This window comes from Lolium perenne, chromosome 6 (genome assembly GCF_019359855.2).
Source record: "Lolium perenne isolate Kyuss_39 chromosome 6, Kyuss_2.0, whole genome shotgun sequence".
Lineage (NCBI taxonomy): Eukaryota > Viridiplantae > Streptophyta > Magnoliopsida > Poales > Poaceae > Lolium > Lolium perenne.
Genome location: NC_067249.2, coordinates 139,917,316 through 139,938,971, shown reverse-complemented (window position 1 = coordinate 139,938,971; position 21,656 = coordinate 139,917,316). Strand labels below are relative to the sequence as shown.

General features: G+C 47.3%; 3 protein-coding genes across 3 annotated transcripts; 2 read left to right on the top strand and 1 right to left on the bottom strand.

The window, feature by feature from the left end:
- Window positions 1-2,780: 2,780 nt before the first annotated feature.
- LOC127326496 (2-hydroxy-palmitic acid dioxygenase mpo1) lies at window positions 2,781-6,216 on the bottom strand. The gene is made up of 5 exons (XM_051353344.2): window positions 5,950-6,216; window positions 5,406-5,835; window positions 3,401-3,463; window positions 3,237-3,308; window positions 2,781-3,146 (listed from the first exon to the last, which is right to left on the bottom strand). Exons 1-5 carry the CDS (start codon window positions 6,159-6,161, stop codon window positions 3,030-3,032), a joined length of 894 nt encoding a protein of 297 aa, XP_051209304.1. The 5' UTR covers window positions 6,162-6,216; the 3' UTR covers window positions 2,781-3,029.
- An 8,473-nt stretch (window positions 6,217-14,689) lies between these two features.
- On the top strand, window positions 14,690-15,724 carry LOC127326422 (photosynthetic NDH subunit of lumenal location 2, chloroplastic). The gene is made up of 2 exons (XM_051353279.1): window positions 14,690-15,343; window positions 15,437-15,724. Exons 1-2 carry the CDS (start codon window positions 14,789-14,791, stop codon window positions 15,533-15,535), a joined length of 654 nt encoding a protein of 217 aa, XP_051209239.1. The 5' UTR covers window positions 14,690-14,788; the 3' UTR covers window positions 15,536-15,724.
- Window positions 15,725-18,570: 2,846 nt separating this feature from the next.
- LOC139832508 (uncharacterized) lies at window positions 18,571-20,283 on the top strand. The gene is made up of 5 exons (XM_071822283.1): window positions 18,571-18,820; window positions 18,892-19,202; window positions 19,277-19,829; window positions 20,037-20,176; window positions 20,244-20,283. The coding sequence occupies exons 1-5, from the start codon at window positions 18,659-18,661 to the stop codon at window positions 20,281-20,283; spliced, it is 1,206 nt and encodes a 401-aa protein (XP_071678384.1). The 5' UTR covers window positions 18,571-18,658.
- Window positions 20,284-21,656: the final 1,373 nt, after the last annotated feature.

Sequence of the window (21,656 nt, the reverse complement as noted above, 5' to 3'; positions counted from 1 at the left end):
CAACGGGCATGAACTTGCAGTTTCTACAAGAACACATCTCCAACAAATGGCCAATAATATGAATGACGTCTTTTTGTTTTATTTTTAGCATTAAAATACCCTCTCCGCCCCAAAACGTAAGGCTTCTAAGGACTACTAAAAAGTGAATTTTTTTTAAGTTTGACCAAGTTTATGTATTAAAATATAAACATTTACAATAGCTCAATATTAATAGATTCACCATAAAATATATCTTATTAATGTGTCCATTTAATATTGTACATGTAGATATTTAAAAAAGTATTTAGTCAAATTTACTAAAATTTAAATTTATCTAATCCTTAGATGCCATATATTTTAGGAAGGAGGGAGCAGCAATTTTTGGGCAACTAACTAGCTGCAGCATTTTCATATACGGAGGTAGCGCGGTTGTGCTGGATTTTGCAGCGCGTGCCCGTGCCACAAATATATGGCAGGGAAGTGGGATTTTCGAGCATGCATGAAAAAATTGGACACATCCTACAATTGGCAGCAACCGGTAGCATCTTTTTGCAGTTTTTTATGCACCGCCCTCCGCCCTATTTTATTTAATCTGTTGGGGTCTTGGAAATGATTTGAGCAGCGACTTTTTTTTGCCGGAAAAAATGGGATTGTATTAATTAATTAGATAATAATATCATTCCAATCCCGAAGGATACGACTCAATAAGGCCTCGGGAGCCATTCCTACCCAAAGTTCAGTTCTATCTTGCAACATACCAAACCTAGCTAGCTCATGATTTGCACTATTTTGTTCTCTAGGTATCTTATTGAAGGCTACAATCTGACGAGAGGTAAGTAATTCTTGTAAATCTGCCACCATATGTCCGAAGCAAGAGCTATCCCTCTCAGGATTTTTTGCTATCGAAACTAGTTCCATGCAATCAGTTTCAACAATGATCTTCTCCTCACTCGAGCCAAGCGCCATAATGATTCCCTCCATGCATGCCCTGAGCTCCGAGTCCAACGCTGAAGAGCAGAACCGCGGGGCTCTGCAGGCCAAAAAATGATGAATCCATCACCACGCCTCAGAATGATTCCAACCCCTGGGCAAAAGCAACAACAGAAAACAAAAACAAACTGCACGAAAGCAGCTTGCGTCATTTTTGTGATTATGGAAGTAAATAGCCATCTTTGCGTCATTTTTTTACGACATAGTCGACCTCTGTATCCCTGAAATGTGGGATCAAAGTGGCAAATGATCAAACTCAAAGTAAAAAATAATAATCTTTGGAGCTATGTATAAAAAAAAACGCTGCGACATTTGAACTCGTGGGGCAAAATAGTGTTTGTGCAACCAATGCCTATTGATGGCAACATGAAAATGCACAAAAATGTCGCAACGTCCCAAACACATCTATGTGATATAATGATTTTTATGTAGGAAAAATCACGTCAACCATGAACCGTTGAGAAAAATGTGTCACAAGAGATGCATCATAGAAACTAGATGTGTACAACAACACAAATACACCTTTGCAGCACGAACACAATAGTTTTGTTATATACTTCGAGAATCGTCACAACATGTTTCCCATGTGCATGAGACGGAATAATACTATGACTTCCCAAAATGTCAAAGGGACCATGCAACATTAAAACAAACACACTTACCTCCACCATTAATTTGAACTACCAAACTTGTCAACCCGCCATCATGCCTCCTTGGTTCAGAACGAACCCAAGCGAGACATACGAAGGAAGCACCCACCTAGTAGGAGGGCTAAAACCTGCTGTTTTGAAGTTGCGAACTCCAACTTCTAAGCTCGAGTTTTGTCCCTTTAGTTTTTATGCAAGAGCCACGCTAGTGACAAACCTAGACCGCCAGGACCCTGCCAGAGCTAGGTCATAAGGTGTTTCTTCTCTAAGTGGAACAGTTTGTTACATGGAAGCAAATTTATCATATAGTTCAATGTTGCACATATCAAACATGATGCTTCCACCTCATATTGAATATGCTCTTGTGGATACCAATACCCAAGGTGAATCTCTATCCATTGCCGAAAGTGATCGTCGAGAAAATGGTCCAATATGTTCTTTTGGCGAAAAAAGTCCAACGATCTAATCATCCATAGTAGTACAAAGAACCCAAAAAGTAATAAAAAATTATAAATTGGTCTTCAGATCACATAGCGATGACTAGAAATACTAGCTCGAGCCGAAGGGACGCCGCTGTCCTAGCCCCTCCATCAGCGGCTAGGCAAAGCTTGCTGTAGAACTTGGTGTAGTAGATAAACGGGAAGTCGTCATGCTAAGCTTTCAAAGTACCAACACACTAGAGCAACCATCACCATGTCGCTACACTCAAACACTAACCACTTAGAAACATGTCGCTACACTCAAACACTAACCACTTAGAAATCGTATCTTCACCTTCTTCATCCCACCCTGTAATAGAAGAACCATATGCATGCAATTTTGTGCACTTCTTAAGTGAAAATGCATTGCCGGTGGTTAAGGTGAAGCACGGAGAGCGACAAAATGTCGCCGGTACCATATTGGGAAGACCCAATGGCATACGAGCTGCCAAAGATGCTCCGCTGCAATTGGCCGAGGAAGGCGCCACAATCAATTTCATGGAGTCTTCAGAACCTAGGAAGAAAGAAGAAGATACTACGCATGCGTGGGCTTCGGACCTTCGGTAGTACATATAGAATTTGGTTACAGGGAACATCATTTCTCGCTTGTCACACAAGTACAGCACCAGAATTTCTGTCATAAGTGTATTGCTCCCGTGTTCAGTTTAACTTCACTAACACAAACTCAACAACAAACATGGTGGATCTCGTTTCATACTGTTATATAGAGTCCAACAAATATAGCAATGCAGCATCAAGAGCTGTTCACATATCTGGACAATATTTAATCTATTGTTCAAATTTATCTTCACAACATCAACACAACAACAAACATGGTGGATCAGGAGTAGGAGTTGTTCGTCACATCCCTACAATTAAGTTTATATTATACTGTTACACGACAGACATAGCATCAGGAGTTCTTGGTCACATTTCAGGTCCTTTTCTTTGCTTTCTTATCCTCCCACTCCTTGCGCTTAGCGTCAATCAGCTTTTGTACATTGGCATGAAAGCCAGGATATGGTTCATACCCAGAAAACTTATGAAGAATCTGAAGCAAATGAGAAGATTATCATGACTCATCAGGTAATCCTGCTGTCAATCATCAGGGAGGCAACAGAGTGATGATGCTGAAAGTTACCTCTAGAAGCACAAAGTATGGGGCCATCAAGAAAGCCTGGACAAGATTGTCAAGTAGAGCAGGCGCTCGCTTCTACATTCAGAATAAGAGTCAATTATAATCCTTGGGACAGAATTTATACAGCTAGTGCTTATCTTAACACTCAAAACATGATAGAGACTTGCCTCAAAAACTCCATGGCCAATGAATTGCATAGTCCAGCAAAACAGCTGAGTTATCAGTACCACCTGTGAAGAAAAAATAATTTAAATTTCATTTATGTTTTCTGAATTTTTTGTTTATTAGCTACAAAGCATCTTGAACAGCAAACTATGCATCATTCTTGATACTAAAAGCTGGAAAAAAAATTCAGAAGTTAGACACAAAGGAGATTCCCCATGTGGGCACCTGCAGTCTAGCTTCTGAAACTTTAAGCCTCGCTGAACTAGGCCCACCGACATTGTATCAAAAGAACCATGAATTTTGTAGGCGCAGAAGGATTAGCTGATAAGCCCCAACAACATGGAGCAACAAACATGCTATGACTTCTGACGCCTTCTTGCTATCACAGGCATGCAAATACATGCAGGTAATTAATTAATGAATATCATGTCTAGTGACCTTTAATGGTGCAGTTAGGAATAGAAGGAGCAAGCAAACATCTAGTGTACTGTTTTTTTTGGTGGGTTACAGGGAGCTCAACTAGCTGGTGCATCAACCATGAACAAAGATTGGAACCAGTACAATCCGTTCTAAGGTTTCTACCACAGGCACATAACCTTTTACATATGAGCTCCGATCAGAACTACAGAAAATAAATTCTCTGCTTCAGTACAAAGATAGAAGCATTGACATGTCAAATTATCAATACGTCAACAGTCTCATCTTCTGCCAGGAATTTCATCAGAGGCAACTAGAAGTTTTGCTATTTGTTACCTACTACCTCCATCGTTGAAATAAGTGTCTTAGTTTTGTCTAGATACGGATGTATGTAGATGCATTTTAGTTGTAGATACATAAGTATCTACAAAATGTTGAGACGCTTATTTTAGGACGGAGGGAGCAGTTTTTATACATTATGATGCATTTCAAAATGACTGCATTGTAGCATTTAGACATTTGCAGCCATTTGATGAGAAGCATGAAGACTGATGACCCTTAAAGTGGAGTAATAATAATAACCAGACCACAACAAATTGGATTGAAACCTTGGCCACACAAAAAGGAACTGGCAGCATATAGTGTACTCCATATGCGTTCAGTAGTTAACTGACACTCCGAGATTGGGAAATAGGTTTCCAGCCCTGATCCCTAAATGTACATCAAACCAGTCATGTACCAGAAGAAGTTTCCATAGACATCACAATTAGACAACACAAAATCACTAATATCACCATGTTAGTTGAAAAAAAAAAACAGCTTCAAGCCAGCACCACTTGTTCCGAGACCTATTCACCTAAACTCAAATACACACAACATAACTTAATCGAAAAACTTCCAGCACCTCATCATTAACAACTGAACTAAGCGAAAAAACTGGAAAACAAATTTCTAACAGTAATCAGCGTATACGAAAACCGCAAATTGCACCAAGAGTTCCCACTATACGAACAAAACCTAAACCGGGTCATGAATTCCGTACGGGGTAGCCGCATGAGTCAGCAATTAGAGTGAAAAAACATAGACCAAGTCGCCAATCCTACACGCAAGGTGCAAAATACGTCTCAATCGGAGATGGGTATACAAGGGAGATCTACTGGAACAAGCTCAATCACTCGCAAAAAAGGAACTGGCAACATATAGTGTACTCCATGTGCATTCAGTAGTTAACTGACACTCCGAGATTGGGAAATAGGTTCTCATCCCTGATGTCTAATTAGTAATTACTACAGTACATCAAACCGAACATGCTGCACTAGAAGAAGTTTCCATTGACACCACGAGTAGATAGCACAAATTGCACCAAGAGGTGCACTGCAGGAACAAAACCTAAACCGGGTCATGAATTTCGTACGCGATAGCCGCATGAGTCAACAATTAGAGTGCAAAAAACAGACCAAGTCGCCGATCCTACACGCAAGGTGCACAATAGCACGTCCCAATCCAAGAAGGATATACAGGAGAGATCCACCGGAACAAGTTTAATCAGAGGAACAAGCCAAAAGGGGGGCGGGGCGGAGTTTCCGTAACCTTGCATCCGACGGAGTAGCCGAGGCGGGCGGCGAGGGCGGCGCTGGCAGCCCAGCAGAGGAAGCAGAGGACAGCGGCGACGGCGCCCGAGCGGCGGTCGAGGGAGACGTAGAAGGCCCCGTAGACCGCGGCGCCGACCGCGGCGGCGTGCAGGGACGGGGCGGCGAGGTGGAGGAGCAGCAGGGCCGTGAGGAAGATGGGCCAGACGAAGAGCGCGTGGATGAAGACGTTGACCGGGTTGCTGTGGTACGCGCCGTAGAAGGCGAAGTGCCGCTCCAGGTCGAGGACGCCGCCTCCGCCGCCGCCGCTTTGAGCCATCGTCGCCGGGCTGCTGCTTGGGGTTTGCTTCGGTGAAGGCGAGGTGGATTTGTCAGGTGTTGCGCAGGGGGATGTCTGACGCGGCCGTCCTTTTCTTTTCAGGCCGCCTGTTCTGTGCAAGTGGGGCATTCGGTTAGACTGAACCGGTCGGTTCGGAGCTTTGTTCAACTAGAAAGTTCGGTTTTGTAGAATTGTGGACCGGCCGGTCTTCTGAAAACCCACTGACCGAAAGTTCGGTTCGGTGAAGATGAAGATGACTGGAGAAGGACGATTGCAGGATTGTGGGCGAGTGGGCGGCAGTGGTGGCTTGCGCATGGTGGTTGGGATCGCTATGATGGAGCGCGAGGAGGAGGATGAGGCAGAGGAAGAAGAGAAGCTCCAGACCGGGATTGGAGGAGACCGGTTGACATCGCCGTGGAGGAAGCCGGAGGGAGTCATGGCGGCAGCGCCTACATGGCTTCTAATGGTGGTGGCCTGGTGGGGAATTGGGAGCGAAGGCACGGTAATTAGAGTCGATATTTTTCCTGAAAAGAAAAACACTTCACGGGAGAGGAAAGAAAGGCACCAGACGAGGGACATGGAGTAGCGTGTTCGCGGAACGCGCGTCAGATGAGGGACGGATGCGTGATGAACTAATGATGATGCAATGGCGTGCCCGCAACTTCTTCGTGCTACAAAGAAGCGGCCGTAGCGTGCGAGAATGAGTGACGTGCGAGCCTATGCTACAAACCTACGACATCCTTTTATAAACAAGATAGAGTATATTTTTATTGCTATAAATTCTGAAACCTTCTCTATAAGGTGATATTTTATAGTGAGAACAGGAGTTGGTCACACGCCGTCACCACACGCACGCGTCGCGTTTCATGAATCGACGTGTTTCGTGAATGAGTCTGAGTTATTAGAAGCTAGTTTTGGTGGTACAATTGTTTGCTTCATGCATCTAGTTAGAGCAAGTCTAACATATTCCCTAAAAGGCCCAACCTCCTAAAATAACCACCGATATACGGGGTAGAGCTCTACCCGACCGTCTAGCTGACCCCGTAAATCAGCCCCCCGTGTTTAATTTTTCCAGTTTTGGCTACGGGGAAGCTCTTCGCCTCCTACTTGTGTGGGGTGGGAAGGGGAATAGAGAGCTAAACCACCATTCTTCCCTCCACTGCGTGCGAAGGGTTTCAGCGAAACCAAACCGCCGCCGCCCGATCTCCTCCGCACCGCACCACCGGTGATGTCTGCGACGGCCATCCGCTCTGGCGAGCTCCTCATGTTTCCCGCCTCCACCAGGTGGGGCGCGCCCGTGGCTGCCGCCTCGATCATCTCGTTCCGGATGAGGGCGCCGACGGCGGGGCGCGTGGCGGTCAGGGTTGTCGCGGCGGTGGAGGGGGCGGGGGCGGAGGCGGAAGGGAAGCCCAAGCCGAAGAAGAGGGCGACGAGCGGAATCATGAAGCCCAAGCCGATTTCGTAGGAGCTGAGGGAGTTCGTCGGAGGCACGGCGGAGATACCCAGGATGGAGGCGCTCAAGATCATCTGGGTGCACATCAAAGGGAACAATCTCCAGGTAAAACCCGCTCCCCGTCTCCCCTCGACGCATCGGTGCATTAAGTGCAGTATGTTAGCTTTGTGCTTGCGACTTCGACGGATTTGATTTTGCCACGTGAACTGCATTGGTTAACTGTATGTTTCATGGCTGCAGTTTGTGTGTCTTTAATTTTTCAGCTTGTTGATACAAGTGTTTTGATTTATTTTTACTGCTGATTATATGGCCTCTGAATTTGATTGTCAATTGTGTGTTCCGGGGTTGGATGCTTCTTCGTTCCTGATATGAGGCAGAAGTAATCTTTCTATTCTTAATAGGTGATCCCATTTCTATTCACATGCAGCCTATCCACCTCATCCAACATCCTTGACCAATCCTAACTTGCCAAGTCATGCAAGCCTTGCACCATCATTCACCATATCATCCACCGCATCATAAAGGCCCAGTTCTTTTGGCGGCTTCTCTGAGAAGCTGCCCTCCCCCAGCTTCCTGGGGAAGCCGATGATAAAATTTTGTGAGGCTTCCAAATTAGTTTAGCCTTACCTAATCTAGAAGCCTCGGAAAATTTTAGAACCGGCTTCCCCAGAAAGCCGGGGGGGGGGGGGGGGAGGGCAGCTTCTCCGAGAAGCCGCCAAAAGAAGAGTTCTAATTCTATGGGTCGCATGACCCTGTCCCCATGTAACATCATTTCCCCTTCCAGGCATTGATTTGCCCATCCTAATTCACCTTCCCGTTAGTGCAACATTGATTTACCTGCACATTAGAGAAATATATTTGAACTCCCATAGTTAAGACCCCACTATTATTCCATACCCTCGCCCGTCGCTGGTCGTTCTGTGCATGTCCGGCATTTTCTCTAAATGGGCTGCGTGAGGCTTATTCGTACGTGTGGCCTGGGCGTCCTAATTGGGCTGGAGGAGACTCGCTTTGCTCGCTCTCCCTTCGTACCGTAAAAAATATCTTGGCCGCCGTTCGTCTTCCGTGATGTTTGCTCTTCACCTCCGTCGGTACCTACGAATTCGGCCACAAATTTTCTCACTACGACCTATGCCCTCCTCTCAACAAATGCTGGTGAAACCGCCCCATGATGCCCATCAATATCAGCCATCATACAATTGCACAAGAAACTGGTAGGCTAAATTGACCCAAACCAGCCTCCACGTTTATAAAGCTCCCCGTCTTGCCATGAACATCAAGGCACGTCCGCCTGCCCGCATCCATCTCTGGTAGTGGTCTCCACGTCCGCTCCAGATTCTCCCTTTCTTATCCCCTCACTCATATTTGTCAATCTGTATAAGGTTTCTATCATGCTGGAAAGCTACTTGATGTTTTGCCTGCCCCGATCTGATTGGGATTTTATTGGATTCTTCATGGTGCTTTGATTGGATTTCGGTCGATTCTAAGATGGTCACTGAAGCAAGGAGGGTCATCTAAGTGTACGACCACGATGGGAAAGAATACATTGGTATAGTTGTAAACAAGCTCTTATCTCTTGCAATTATTTTCTTACTTTACACTGAATCAGCCCATGCATCTTTCATTTTGCAACTCTTGCTGGTATTTTGGCTTGGTAAGCGTTTATAGGTAAGTCAATTCTCCTTTTGAAAGATGTTAATTTGAGCAGCAGAGTTGCCAACTATTTGCACATTCATATTTTTCTCCTTTATATGCAGTGCACTGTGTTGCAACCAGTACCAACAACCCGAATGGTAAACATTTGACAACTTTCATCCGACCAGCTACGCATGTCTGTACCCAGTTGCCTTCTTGCGGTCTCAGTTCACAGCTGAGCATAGATTTTCAAAGTAATAAGTGGTTTTACAAGTGTGATGATCTTATCAATGATAGTTCCGAAAAAGAGTGATATGCTTCAGAATAAATTTCATTTAGTTATATCCATCTTCTATCCATTGAAAATTGTGCATTGTAATGTTCCACCAAATTTGGAATTATATACATGCTATCCTTTCCTATGGTTTGGTTTTGCAATAATTAGAGGTAAAAAAAATACATGGTACCAAGGAAAAAATAAATTCTTTTAGGCTTTTCCCTCTCTTTATTGTGCACCTCTCTTTAAGGTCTTTCTCACACTCTACAGTTATATTCTAATTATGCTCCTCTACTGCAGTTTATAGAACTTTGGTTGGTAATGTGCCTTGGCATTCGTGAGCTTTGGTGTGTGCAGAATGTTTGTTATTCAGGCTAAATAACCCGCTACCAATTAAAACATAAGTAAAGTAACCAATACTTATTATATGCTAGAAAATTTGCCTCAGATAATTCTTAGGTAAACGCCCATTTGGAAGCTGCTGTAGTAACCCCTTACCGAATTCAAGGCACAAAGCATACCTCCTTATAACAACAACAATCCATTTCCTTTGTCGGGAGCAAAATCAAGATACAACTTTTGAACCACAAGGTTCTACTATCTGTGAAGCAAGGCCACAACCATACATTTCTATTAATGTTTCACATTGCTATTTTCATATACATTTCTCTCTATCCATGCAGTACTTCCATCTTCAGCTAAATCGCCAAATAGAAGCCTGCAAGATATATACCAAGACAGTACAAAAACGCAAATATATGAAACGACCATTGCATCTAACTTTACAAGAGGGGAATCTTCACGTGCTGACATGACAATCATACTTTTTTTTCAACGACATGACAAGCATACTTGGATCAGATCATATGTTCTTCACAACTGAATACATATGGAAAGACATGTGAAAGCCATCCTTTCTGGTGACAAACAAATTTTCAAAGACACATCATGCATCAAGTTGTCATATCATGTAATAAACTTTTTGTAAATGAATTGTTCTACTTTACATCAAAGTTTACATAAAGCTATATATAAAAATTCTTATTCGTACATTGCTCAAAAAATTCCGCTGCAACGTGCGGGGTATTATCTAGTGTTGTCTATGGTCAAGACTGAATAATAGGTGGGACTTCGGTGAGGGTGTGTGTTGAACTACTGCCCACCCATGCTTCTATGTTGCCACGGGCCCAGGTTTCAAGCCAGTGCTGGCAGGAATACCTGTATCTGTCATGTTTGATTTAGGCATGAATGTACAAGTAGTGGGCTTGGGATGTAGCTCATTGTCATGGATATGTCGTTGGCCAGTGCCCTTGTCTAACCGTGTAGGATAAATCTGAGAGTGATGCGCATCCGCTGATGATAAATGAATAGTATAGTCAAGGTTTAAACTTTGAAATGACCGGAATCTTGGTAATTTCAAAACTATTTAGGTTCCATCAACAAGTTTTGGTAACCCCCGTGACTTGAACATTGGCTATCATCGCGTTGATCTCGTTGTGACGTAAAAACTATGAATTATGCATCACATGTTTTGGATGTGCTATGTTTGATCAGACTATGAATAGTTGTGTGAAATTGTTGTCAAAAACCCTATTTTAATTGTTGTCAAGTTTTGCTATGTATTTTTCTGTTTTACTGGGTGAGGATACGGGGTCTGCTAGCTCGGACTAGTTTTCGGCCGGTGGAAAGTGAATACAGGACCCTCTACTCGCGTTTTACGGGGCAGGAAAATACAGGGTCTGTTAGACATGCTCTTAGTGTGTATGTGTCAACAAAAGTGCATAAGTTCGACGTGTGTCATGTCTGCCATTGTGTGATGATCCGGTCGGTGTGTCCTTGCAGGTTAAGAAAGGTTATGGAAGTGTCTCGAACATTCCAGAATATTTTATAAGGCCCAGAAAGGGGCCACCATATGCCCCGGGGGTCAAGGATGTCCCGTGGCCAACTAGGATAGAGGGGTGGGGGGAGCCTGAGTCCAACAAGGAAAGTCCACCGTAGGCTCTTCCTCCTTGGGCACGTATAAGGACGGGAGGCGCTAAGGGCAGGGGCACACAAAGCCCTAAGTCAACCCCTTCCCCTAGTAGCCGCCCCTAGACCCGGCGCCCAAACCCTAGCCACCCCACATGGGTGGGGCTCACTGCTAGTCACATTATTTCTAGTTAATTCATGCCATATTTTCTAGGAGCATGCAAATAATAATTGTTAGAGACAAGATTAGCATGGGAAGATTGAATACGGTTCGCACATAATGCGGTTGCGCGATCTAGCATCGATGCCAAGCCTGACAAGGTCATTACTTTGACGTCTGTCATGAAGATGGGTTGGCGGAAGATGGTGGTGGAGACTTCTGAGACACGTGCAACTGTATGCGTTGAGGGTCTGTTAGACCGGTTTGTGCTCATGGCTTGCCGTTGAGCGGTTTGGTGAGGCCTTCGGCTTTATGATTATGTGCGTAGGTGTGAGGTTAGGTCATAGGTATTACGACAACTATCGTTAGCAAGGTGGATTCGGGTTGATCTTTGTGTTTTTATAAGGACTAGGAAATATGCCCGTGCGTTGCTACGGGGTAATTTTATTGAGATCACAATAGGAAGTTTGAAAAATAGTTCATAACAATGGCTCTTTATTTGTTGCTTCAGGATAGCGTCATACCTTTGTGATGGATGCACCGTATTGAGTGTAATTAGTGTGGATCTCTTTCTTCTTATCGTGGCATGTCTCGCCCATATGCAGTTTCCACTGCCCCATCGTTCACGCATTGACCCTCCGATGGACGTCCTTCCACCCCAACCTTCTCCGTCGGGGTCGTGGCCATATCGGAGTGGCAAAAGAACACATATTAATTGGAGATTCTCTTTGATTATTCTCTTCTTATTTCCAAGAATATATTTCAAAACATACCATAGTTCCTCCAAAATTTAGAGATCTCTTATATGTAAACTGCCCGATGAAACTTCTTCTTCTCCTAATAACATAGATCCTAGTGACATTCTCCATGTGTTGGTCACGATTAATTTTTGTAGGTAAAATACATATGTATCACATTTAAAACAGAGCTAATACTCAGTAGTTATGACAGGGAAAATACACAAAAGGATTTGCTAGTTCTCAGCTAGCTTCATTTTTAGTCGAGTTTTACACAATTTGATCTTTACCGTGATTCTTTCTAGTCTTGAGTTGCAACATGACTTGTAACCGAAATTTTATGACATCACCTAACTAAAAACGAAATTAGTTCTAAGTCAAACTACGAAATAGTCACACAAAAAAAACACTTCGATCATTATATCAGGATAACAGGGGTGACGCGGGCTCAGAATTCGCTGCCCATGCATGCATTGTTACCGTCACTACTGAAAAAAGATCATCGCACAATCCATAAACAACTACACTCAGCAAATCAATCTTGAATAAGCGAGATGTTTGTGTAATATGTAAAAGCTCTTTTGTCTTATCCCATAATCCCTTTCCTCCTTTCAAATTTACTTCCTCCAGTCAGATTTAATCTTTGGGAGTGTACATGCTTATATGCTATCATTGCGTTAACGTCGATCTTTTCCGATAGTATCACACAAACTTGAACTCCACGGTTGTTTCCCTAGGAAGCTCATGCCCTGTGTCCACTCCAGTTCAACACGCTTCTTCCATGACCCAAGGTCCTTCCTCGAATTATTAATACTACCAGCATGCTCACCAAACTTAACCTGGTACTCTAAACAAATTCGGAGTAGCACCACATCCAGCTTTGAACGATCTATTCTTGTTTTCTCTTTACTCTGTAGCAAATAGTAGAAACAGTAATAATCAAATAGTCCAGAAAACTAAAGTGAGTAAACTGCACATCTTCTTTTGTGCAGAGAATAGAACCGTCTCAGTTTGTGAACTCTATTTGATCAACGTATGCTAGAAAGACATACATATACGCATTATGACGGAAAATCTCATAGTAGGAAGGGGCAGTAAACATGATTCCAATGTATCTGATTCACTTGATAAGTAAAACTCCCCACCTCACCTGAGTGGATGGAACAGCGGGATCACGCCATATCGGTCATGCGTGTGTCCGACGACGCGGTGGTAAACATCATCGTGGACCTTGAAGAAAGTTCATCGCGTACTACCAGCTAGGCTGCGCTGCTCTCGGCAAGCTGGTGCACATTTGGCCCGATCTTCCCGCACGGTGCTACCAAGTTACTGTCGGCAAGCTGGTGCAGACGATTGGCCCGTTTTGCATGCACCTTGTTCTGAAACGCCTCCAAATCAATGGAGATCATCTGTCCTCGTATAGCTGTCGTTTCTCCTCAAGAAACTTTGCGCCGGCCAGGCGATCACTCTGAAGAAGTGGAGATAGATGTCTCATGAGGCGTCTCTCTCGGCATGGCCAGGATGAAATTGATGTAGCCATAGGTCTTCTCATATACTCCGATACTCATGCTAATAAACAGGACATGACAAGCCAGGTGAGCCAAACAGGACATGACAAGCCAGGTGAGCCTCCGATTGTTTTACACCGTCCTGCATGGTATTCCACGACGCCGGGCGAGGGCGTATTCGGCGTTCCACAAGGACGGCTATACCAGCCGCGTGCCGTTCCAACAGAGCAGAGCACAACTCGAGCGAGCCACAAATCGGAAACAAGATCAGAGCGAATTCTGGTGGAAGCCCATAGATCTCATAACGACCGCCAGCCGGTGGGCAGATCATCTCATCTCCTCGATCTCATTGCCAATATTTTCGATCTAGGCTCTCCCAGTAGAGCAAGGCGCAAAAAGGATCATCTCATCTCGTCTCCACGATCTCCTCGCAAATATTTTCGATCTACGCTCCTCCGGTCTCACGTGTATGTATAGGAAGAGGCCAGGTCTTGGGAGGTTAGAAAGCACACGTTTGGGTAGGAAAGTGTAAACCGCATCAATCTAGGACTCCATAACGTAGAAATCAGAAATCATACGAACGAACATCGGACGAGAAGAAAATTTGACGAACCAAACGGACCAAACGACGGAAACCTTATTTACTTTATTATTAGGTATAGATATGCTGAATAATTCACAAATTAAGAAGATCGTGTGCATCATTTTGATGAAGATGCCCAGAGTTTCACCTCCATTTCCATTTCAAAAATGAAATGAAGTAGCGGGCCTAAGTCCTTGTATTTGACCTTTTCTCTTCAATCGTGTACAACATTTTTTAATGTGTTTAAGCAGAAAGGCCCACTATTTTAAAATTGGACACGGCTAGCTCTCGATCGATTTATAAGTAACTTCATTCTCGGTTAGATAAGGTCACCCAATTTCTTATGCAAATCATGTGTAATTGGAAAAAACATGAACACCTGCATACCATATGTAATTCTCACAGATCTAACGATTCTAAAGTCAATGCAAAACCAACTTAATTCTCGGCCCATCTAAAACTAGTAATAGGGTTTAAAATTCTTGTGGACAGGCATTTAGCACCTAGTCCAACAAATACAGTCAGATTTTCCTCATCGTTGTCATGTAACATTTCCTCTGAACCTCAAACCACAAGAAATGCAGGCATATCTAAACCATGGTCTCAAGGGCCCAAAACAAAACGCAGTGGATAATATCTCGCTACCATACGACCCACACCTCAAGAAAACAATCTCCTGGACACCAACAGAACCTCACCCTCTTTTGAACATACTCCACTCCACTGACTGACCTTCGCCGGGCAATGGCCACCCTTGTCAAGCACCTCATCCTGTGCTCCAGCACCGCCGCATCGTCCTCGGGTTCTCCCTCCCCATCGAACCGTCGCCGCCCGCCGTCATCGCCCGAAGCCGCCGACATGCGCGCCAACGCGCCGCAGTCCGCCACGCGCCGGCTCGCCGTGGCCGCGTCCACGGCAATGGTCGCCACGGCCGCGCTCTCCGCCCGTCGCCCCGCGGCGCCGCCCCCGGCCCTTGCTGCGGAGGCGGCCGTGGTGCCGACGCCGTCGCCGCCAGGGACCGTGCCGAGGTGGGGCACGAGGTCGTACGTGAGGGAGAGGTTCTTCGAGCCCGGCCTGACCTCGGAGGAGGCAGCCGCGCGCATAAAGCAGACGGCGGAGGGGATGCGGACTCTGCGGCCGATGCTGGAGACCATGTCGTGGAAGTACGTGCTGTTCTACGTGCGCCTCAAGTCCAAGTACCTGGACCTCGACCTGACCACCGCCATGGCCGGCGTCCCCGAGCTGCGCCGCCCCGACTACGTCCGCGTCGCCAACGAGCTCGTCGACAACATGACGGAGGTACAGCATTTTCTCTGATTGCGTTGTGCCTCTGTATATATGTTCGTTAATTTTGTCGAAAGATAATGTCATTCTGATGAACCTGCCGTGCAGTTCGACCGGTTTGTGCGGACTCCCAAGGTGTACGAGTCGTACCTCTACTACGAGAAGACCCTCAAGTCGCTGGATGACGTGGCTGAGTTCCTCGCATGATCTCGTATATACTGTGTCGGTAGGTCTAGGAATGATTTGCTGTCGATACCTTCTCTGAAGCTCTAAGGTTCAGTCATAGAAACGAAACATGGTACAATACACATATGATTGCCAAGTTGCTTCAGCAAATATGTATACTAGATGCAACTTTTCGTACAATTAATACTACATGGTAATATGATACTCCAACATGCCCGTGCATAAGAGCATCTTTAGCCGTCTCCCCGACGAGGCCCCCAGGACGCCTTTTTTTCATCCAGATGGACGAAAGTGGCCCAATCACACCCCGGTTTCTCATTTTCGTCCGGAATAAGCCTTTCATCCCTCTGGAGAGACCAGACCATCCCCGGCCCCCCGGGGAGCGCTCGGGGACTCCAGACAAGAGAAAAGCGGGTACGGGCCCGCTCTGTCGGCGAGAGAACAGACGAACCCAACCACTTTGTCGACGCAAATCCCTCCTCCCCTCCCTTTGCTCTCTCGCCGCCGGCACCACCCCTCGGCAATCCACCGATGGGTTGCCCCAACTCCGCCGTTCCGACGAGGAGGATGAGCAGATGTTCGCCGAGCTTCTTGAAGAAGAAACAGCAGCCGTGGCCCAAGACGAGGAGCACCTACTCATTCTCGCTTGCCTATCCGGCTTGTACGCCGAGTCTGTCATTGATTTCTTTGAAAACTTGTCTTGTTTTGTTAAACTGTAACCTTTATTTGTAAAATAAGTGTCGTTGCCTAATCGACGGTACCTCGGAGGAGGGATCCTCACGAGGGGGAGAAGAAGTAGGGGCCATAGGGCGGAGTGCACACGGGACGGTGGTACGCGAGTTACCCAGCTTCGGAACACCTGCACGATGACAGAGCCTCATCGCTGCTTGTCTGGAATTATCTGGGCGCTTTCGCGTTGTTACAATGAGTTGTGGTTGTGCCTCTAGGGCTCCCGGGATCCGGCTTATAAAGGCGCACGGATCTAGGGTTTACATGGAGAGTCCTAGCCGGATTACAGATAGCCTAGCTACGATACAATATCTTGCCGTGCACGTCACGGATCCGCCTTCCATACACGTCGTACTGGATCCGGGTTCCTCATGGGCCTCCCTGGATCCGGGTCACTCCTAGGTCGGTACGGATCCGGCTTGCGATCTGGGCTGGACTTCTTCCCGCATGATCAACGACAATCGGGCCGCCCGATGGGCCACATGCCTCATCACCGTCTGTGGGCCACCCGGGCTTGCCGGATCTAGGCACCGTCGATGGTACACCCATGAAGTATACCCACAACAAGAGGCCCCCGAGATCTCCGAGTTTCCCCTGCAGTCTCCGTCTTGCTGGTCCATCATGATCTCCGGCAAACGTTGGTAACGCGGAGAAACTTGAAGAGCTCCAACTTTGCATTTTCTTCTTTTTCCAACTTATAGCCGGAAAATGCTCCCATCCCGAGGGACTTCATCCATCGACGTTCCAAAGAACATTTCCGGGTTACTCCCTGCTTGAACGAAAGCCAATCTTATCTTCACAGAATCACCCGGAATCTTAAAAGACTCTAACGGTTTCGGAAATCCTTCATCTTCAGATCATGCTTAACAACGGAAGTTCCGTATTTCCCGCGCACAACTTCCTCATTTCCCGCGCTAAAGTTTCGCAGATGCAAATCTTCAACCGGAATTTTCGGGAGTGCATGGTTAAGTTACCTCCACGTCGTTTTACCGCATTTGACCTAAACACGTGTCATCCATCCAACGGCGCGACCGTTCAGTTTCCACCGTTGGATCCGGATCCCGAATCTCCGAGCGCGGCCTATAAATACCCCGTGGCCCGGTAAAAATTCATTCTTTCACCCCCTCTCACCACATCGTCTTCCTCCTCGCGCCGCGCCGCCCGCCAGATCTTGATTCCGGCGAACTTCGCCCCGGTGAACTTCGAGTGCCGCCGAACCAAGGCTTCCTCGCTCCAAGATTCTCACGTTTGAACGGGAAACTTGCTCCGCCGCCGATTCGTGGTCACGCGGGCCGATTTCCTTCAAGTTCGGCGACCTCATCTTCACGGAGCTCCGTCGCACCACCGCGCCATTAGCGGTAAGTACGCCGGACTTGTAGAAGACAACCTAGTGTAGAAGATAGGCTTAGTGATCCGGGTACTCAGACACTTTGTATGGGTGCAGCCGGAAGCATGCCACTCGAATCGTCACTTTGCACTGGTAGCTCTTCGAGTAGCCCGGATCCCAACCAAATAGAACCCATATGCCCGGATCCTATATCATTCCTGCCACCGTATGTTTCCGACATCGACTAGCTCAACCTTTTTCCGCATCTTCCAAAGACCGCTCCAAGCCGGATCCCTACCCTCCAAGAGCTCCAAGAAGAACTCGAGGGACAAGCTCGGATGGCAGCAAAGGTGCGGGAGGCGGAAAACAAGAGGGCGTCCAAGGCCCGGATCCGTGAAGGAGAACGAGGTCAATGGTGGCCTTGCGCAACCACCGACGTGGAGCTTAGAGAGCTCCCGAACGAGGGAATGATCTCCACACACCGGAGTTTCGTTCGTGACTCCGACGCCCCCAAGCCGGAAGGGAGAAGTTGTCATGACCAAGGCTTGGGTGGAACGCGGTCTTTCACTCCCTTGTTCGGAATTTTTCCTCTCCATCCTCAACACCTACGGGCTCCAGCCCCACAACATTTGCCCCAATTCATACCTTCTCTTGTCCAACTTCGTGACTCTGCGAAGGACATCTTGGGATCCGGCCAGATGTCAAGTTGTGGCAATTCTTTTTCCGAGTGAAGAAAGAAACTAAGGACAAAGCAATGGTGAACTGCGGAAGCATGACGTTTATGCTCCGCCCTAATCGTATGTATCCTCCCCATGATTCACACGAGTCCGTCCGGTACGGAACGCCGGATGGTTCTACGAGAAGAATGCTCCTGTTCCGGATGTCCACGAAGGCCTTCCCCGGTTCGTCAACGAACCTCCGGAAGAACTTGCAAGCTGGAGCTTCGTCCCTCCACTCGCCCGACTCCAACCTTGGAGAAAGCTGCGCGGAGAATCTCCTGGCTAGTCCATGACGGACTTACCGGAGCCCAGCTTACACTTAGCTGGTTTACCCGGAGAATCCAGCCCCTTCGCTACAACGCGCGGTTGATGTGCGCTTACACCGGGGCGGATGATCTTCTCCGGGTTACCCGCCATGATCTTCCGGCTGACTCTCTGAAAAGAAGATTCAAGACGCTGGTGAAGATTCCGAGGGGCCAACAGGTCCCGGAACTGTTCAAGGATATCTACACGAACGATCAGTGTCCTCCGGTAAGCTTCGTTCTTTCCGTTGCTTCAAACTTCACAAGGATAACTCTAACTTCTGTTCATTTTCCTTCCAGCTCAATACTTTGGCGGAGGACAACTTCCGCACCATCATTCGCGTCCCCGTTACCAGCGACACGGCGGAGGAGGCTCCGGAAGACGACGAGGAGGAAGAGGACCAGGCACCCCGCAAGGCGGCTCCTCGACCTACAAAGCGTCCCCGCGCCAAGGCTCCCGGCTCTGAAGCCGGAGCTAGCGGCGAGGCCTCCGCCAAGAAGCCAAAGACGACGAAACCACCTCCGCTTGACTCAAGGAAGGCGGAGCGTGCGCGTCTACGGATGCTCTCGACGGCTGGCCAGGGCACACGCCCCATCATTCCCGGTGCCCCGTGAGTTTCCGAGCATGATGCGATTTTTACTTAGCGAAATTATTTCTTGTCTAAACCCTTTCACTTGTTTGCAGGAATCCGAAAACCGCTGCCACGCGGACCACCAGCCAGGAGCCCATCACGAAGTACATGAAGAAATCTCCGGCTGTTGGTCCCTCTACTCCAGTTCCACCCAGCGCTTCCCACCCAACTCCTCAACCGTCGCCTCCTCAGGCTGACCCATCTCCCCCGCCTGCCGCAAACACTCCACCGGAGATAATTCCGGTTAGCAGCGGGCACCTGGAGGAAGAAGATCCCAAGGCCAAAAGCCCTGCCCAAGAAGAGGCGGAAACACAAGGCCAAGGAGATGCGGAAGTCACTTCCGAGAAGGCTGGAGAGGGCGCTGGCGACATAGTCGTTTTTCCGAAGAACTTCGGAGATCCGGCGGACACCACTTCCACCCCCAAGGCGTATGCCACCAAGTTTTTTAACAAGCTGACTGAGGCGGAGAAGTGGGAACTTGAACAAGACCTGCTCAACGCCATGCTGAACAACGCCTGGGGGAAGCCGGATTCCAGGACATCGGAGATCCAGGACTTCAAGAAAAACATTGGCCAGTTCTGCGATCAACTTATCTGCAAGCAAAAGGTACTCCCCAGTAGCCCCCAAGCATGTAGGCGGAAACTCAAAAAGTAGTTAGCGCTTAAATGCTTAGAGAAAAATTACTTCCGGGAAAGTTTTTAGAATGGACCAGTAGCCCCAAGCATTATGGCGGAAAAGTTCCGGCAATGATGCTTTAAAAGAAACCAGTGCTACAAAGTGAATTTTTACTCCTGCACTGTTTAAATTTTACAGGAACAGCAGGCGCTGCACTACGAGCTGCACAAGAACATTGCCCTGCAGCGCCGCGTTACTCTGAGTCAGGCGGAAAATATCCGGACCCTGAAGGATGAGAATGCAGAACTGGCTAAACAACTGGCAGACGCCCAAGGTTGGTTTCCGCCTTCTTCGTTATTAACCAAATTCCGACTTCAAGTTTGCTGTTAACGTATATTATTATAGGCGCATCCTCCTCCCTTGCAACAGCTTCGATCGAACTTGAGAACTCACGCTCCTCGTACCAAGAATTGGAGACGAAGCTAAAGGAGGCGGAACTTAAGAGGGAGCAGGCCGAAAAGCAGCTGGCGGAGAAAAACTCCGAGCATATCAGGGAGAAGGGCGAGCTGGAGCTGAAAAAGAATGCTGACGGCGAGACCATCAGGAGGCAGCAAAAAGAGCTCAACGGACTCCGGAAATTTATGGAGACAGCGGAGCAGCACTGGGACTTGCTCAATGAAAACATCTTGGGTATGATATCGGAACCTTGTCAAGATATTTGCTCCGATTCTTTTTTTACTTTGCGCTCAAATTGCGTGCTTATATCCTGATTATCTTTTTATGTAGAGCCGCTTGGGTACCCGGAACAGCGCCGGAATTTGTTCCCACGAGACGATCTTCTGCAACTCGCGGGTGATGACTGCAAGGATCTCATCTCCGCCTCCCGCAAAATATGCCATAATTTGAACATCAAAAGGAGCCGCACTTGTGACGTGCGCAAGCTTATTGGTAAGATGGACGTTCTGCCGGAGCTGGTGATTGATCTACAAGCATCTTCAGCCCGAGGCGCAGCTGCAATGGCCTTGACCATGTGCCTAGCACATACTCCGGGTCTTGATCTTGATGAAGTGACCACGGGCGTTCCTCCGGATGCGGACGTCGGCGAGCTGCTGGATGCAGTGAGCGGCTACGACACCCGCATCGCGCGCAGATCCGGCACGAGGAATTCTACGACAAGGTCGTCCTCGCCGCCGACGAGGCCTTAGAAGCGGAACTTTTGAAGGATCTCGACGCCTGTGCGCGACTGCGGAATCCGGAGCCGAGTTTACCTGGACCAGCTCCAAGGATGCGCCCCAAGAAGAACCCAAGACCAGCACTGCTGCTTCCGAAGAAAAGGAAAGTGAAGAAGACGTATCTTCTCCGGCCGAAGGCGCCAAGGAACAAGATCCGGAGGGCAAAACTTCTCCGGCTAAGGGGGAGTGAGAACTTTTATTCCTGCGGGAAAAGCAATGCATCATTTTGGCCCCAGCGAGGGTTTGTAATAAGACTTTAAATTCTTAAGTAGCTAGGAACGAAACAATTATGCATGGGGCGGAAACACTTATCCTGCTATCCGTTAAATATTGTGTGCATGTTTCGTTTTATGTCGGAAAGCAAGTGCTGACTTCGTTATTTTCCGGCTTGCTCGCTTGACCTTCCACGAGCCGGAAAACCTTAGCCGGAAACGCTCGCCAGCGGCGACGAAGCCCCAATGGCAGTCCGTCCATAACCGTGGAAACAAGCCCCCAGGCATAGGTGCCGGAAATCGCTACTAGGAATCCACGAGTTCGCAACAGATAACAACTTTATCAGAAAACTTAAGCTTACGTCCTAAAGGAC

Coding starts and splice junctions, on each gene's coding strand:
- LOC127326496 (XM_051353344.2), bottom strand. CDS start 6,161: ATGACTCCCTCCGGCTTCCTCCACGGCGATGTCAACCGGTCTCCTCCA. Junction 5,836..5,949: donor TTCACCGAACCGAACTTTCG/GTCAGTGGGTTT, acceptor CCACTTGCACAG/AACAGGCGGCCTGAAAAGAA. Junction 3,147..3,236: donor CATACTTTGTGCTTCTAGAG/GTAACTTTCAGC, acceptor CATTTGCTTCAG/ATTCTTCATAAGTTTTCTGG.
- LOC127326422 (XM_051353279.1), top strand. CDS start 14,789: ATGGCCACCCTTGTCAAGCACCTCATCCTGTGCTCCAGCACCGCCGCA. Junction 15,344..15,436: donor TCGTCGACAACATGACGGAG/GTACAGCATTTT, acceptor CCTGCCGTGCAG/TTCGACCGGTTTGTGCGGAC.
- LOC139832508 (XM_071822283.1), top strand. CDS start 18,659: ATGTGCGCTTACACCGGGGCGGATGATCTTCTCCGGGTTACCCGCCAT. Junction 19,203..19,276: donor CCCATCATTCCCGGTGCCCC/GTGAGTTTCCGA, acceptor ACTTGTTTGCAG/GAATCCGAAAACCGCTGCCA. Junction 20,177..20,243: donor CTGGCAGACGCCCAAGGTTG/GTTTCCGCCTTC, acceptor ATATTATTATAG/GCGCATCCTCCTCCCTTGCA.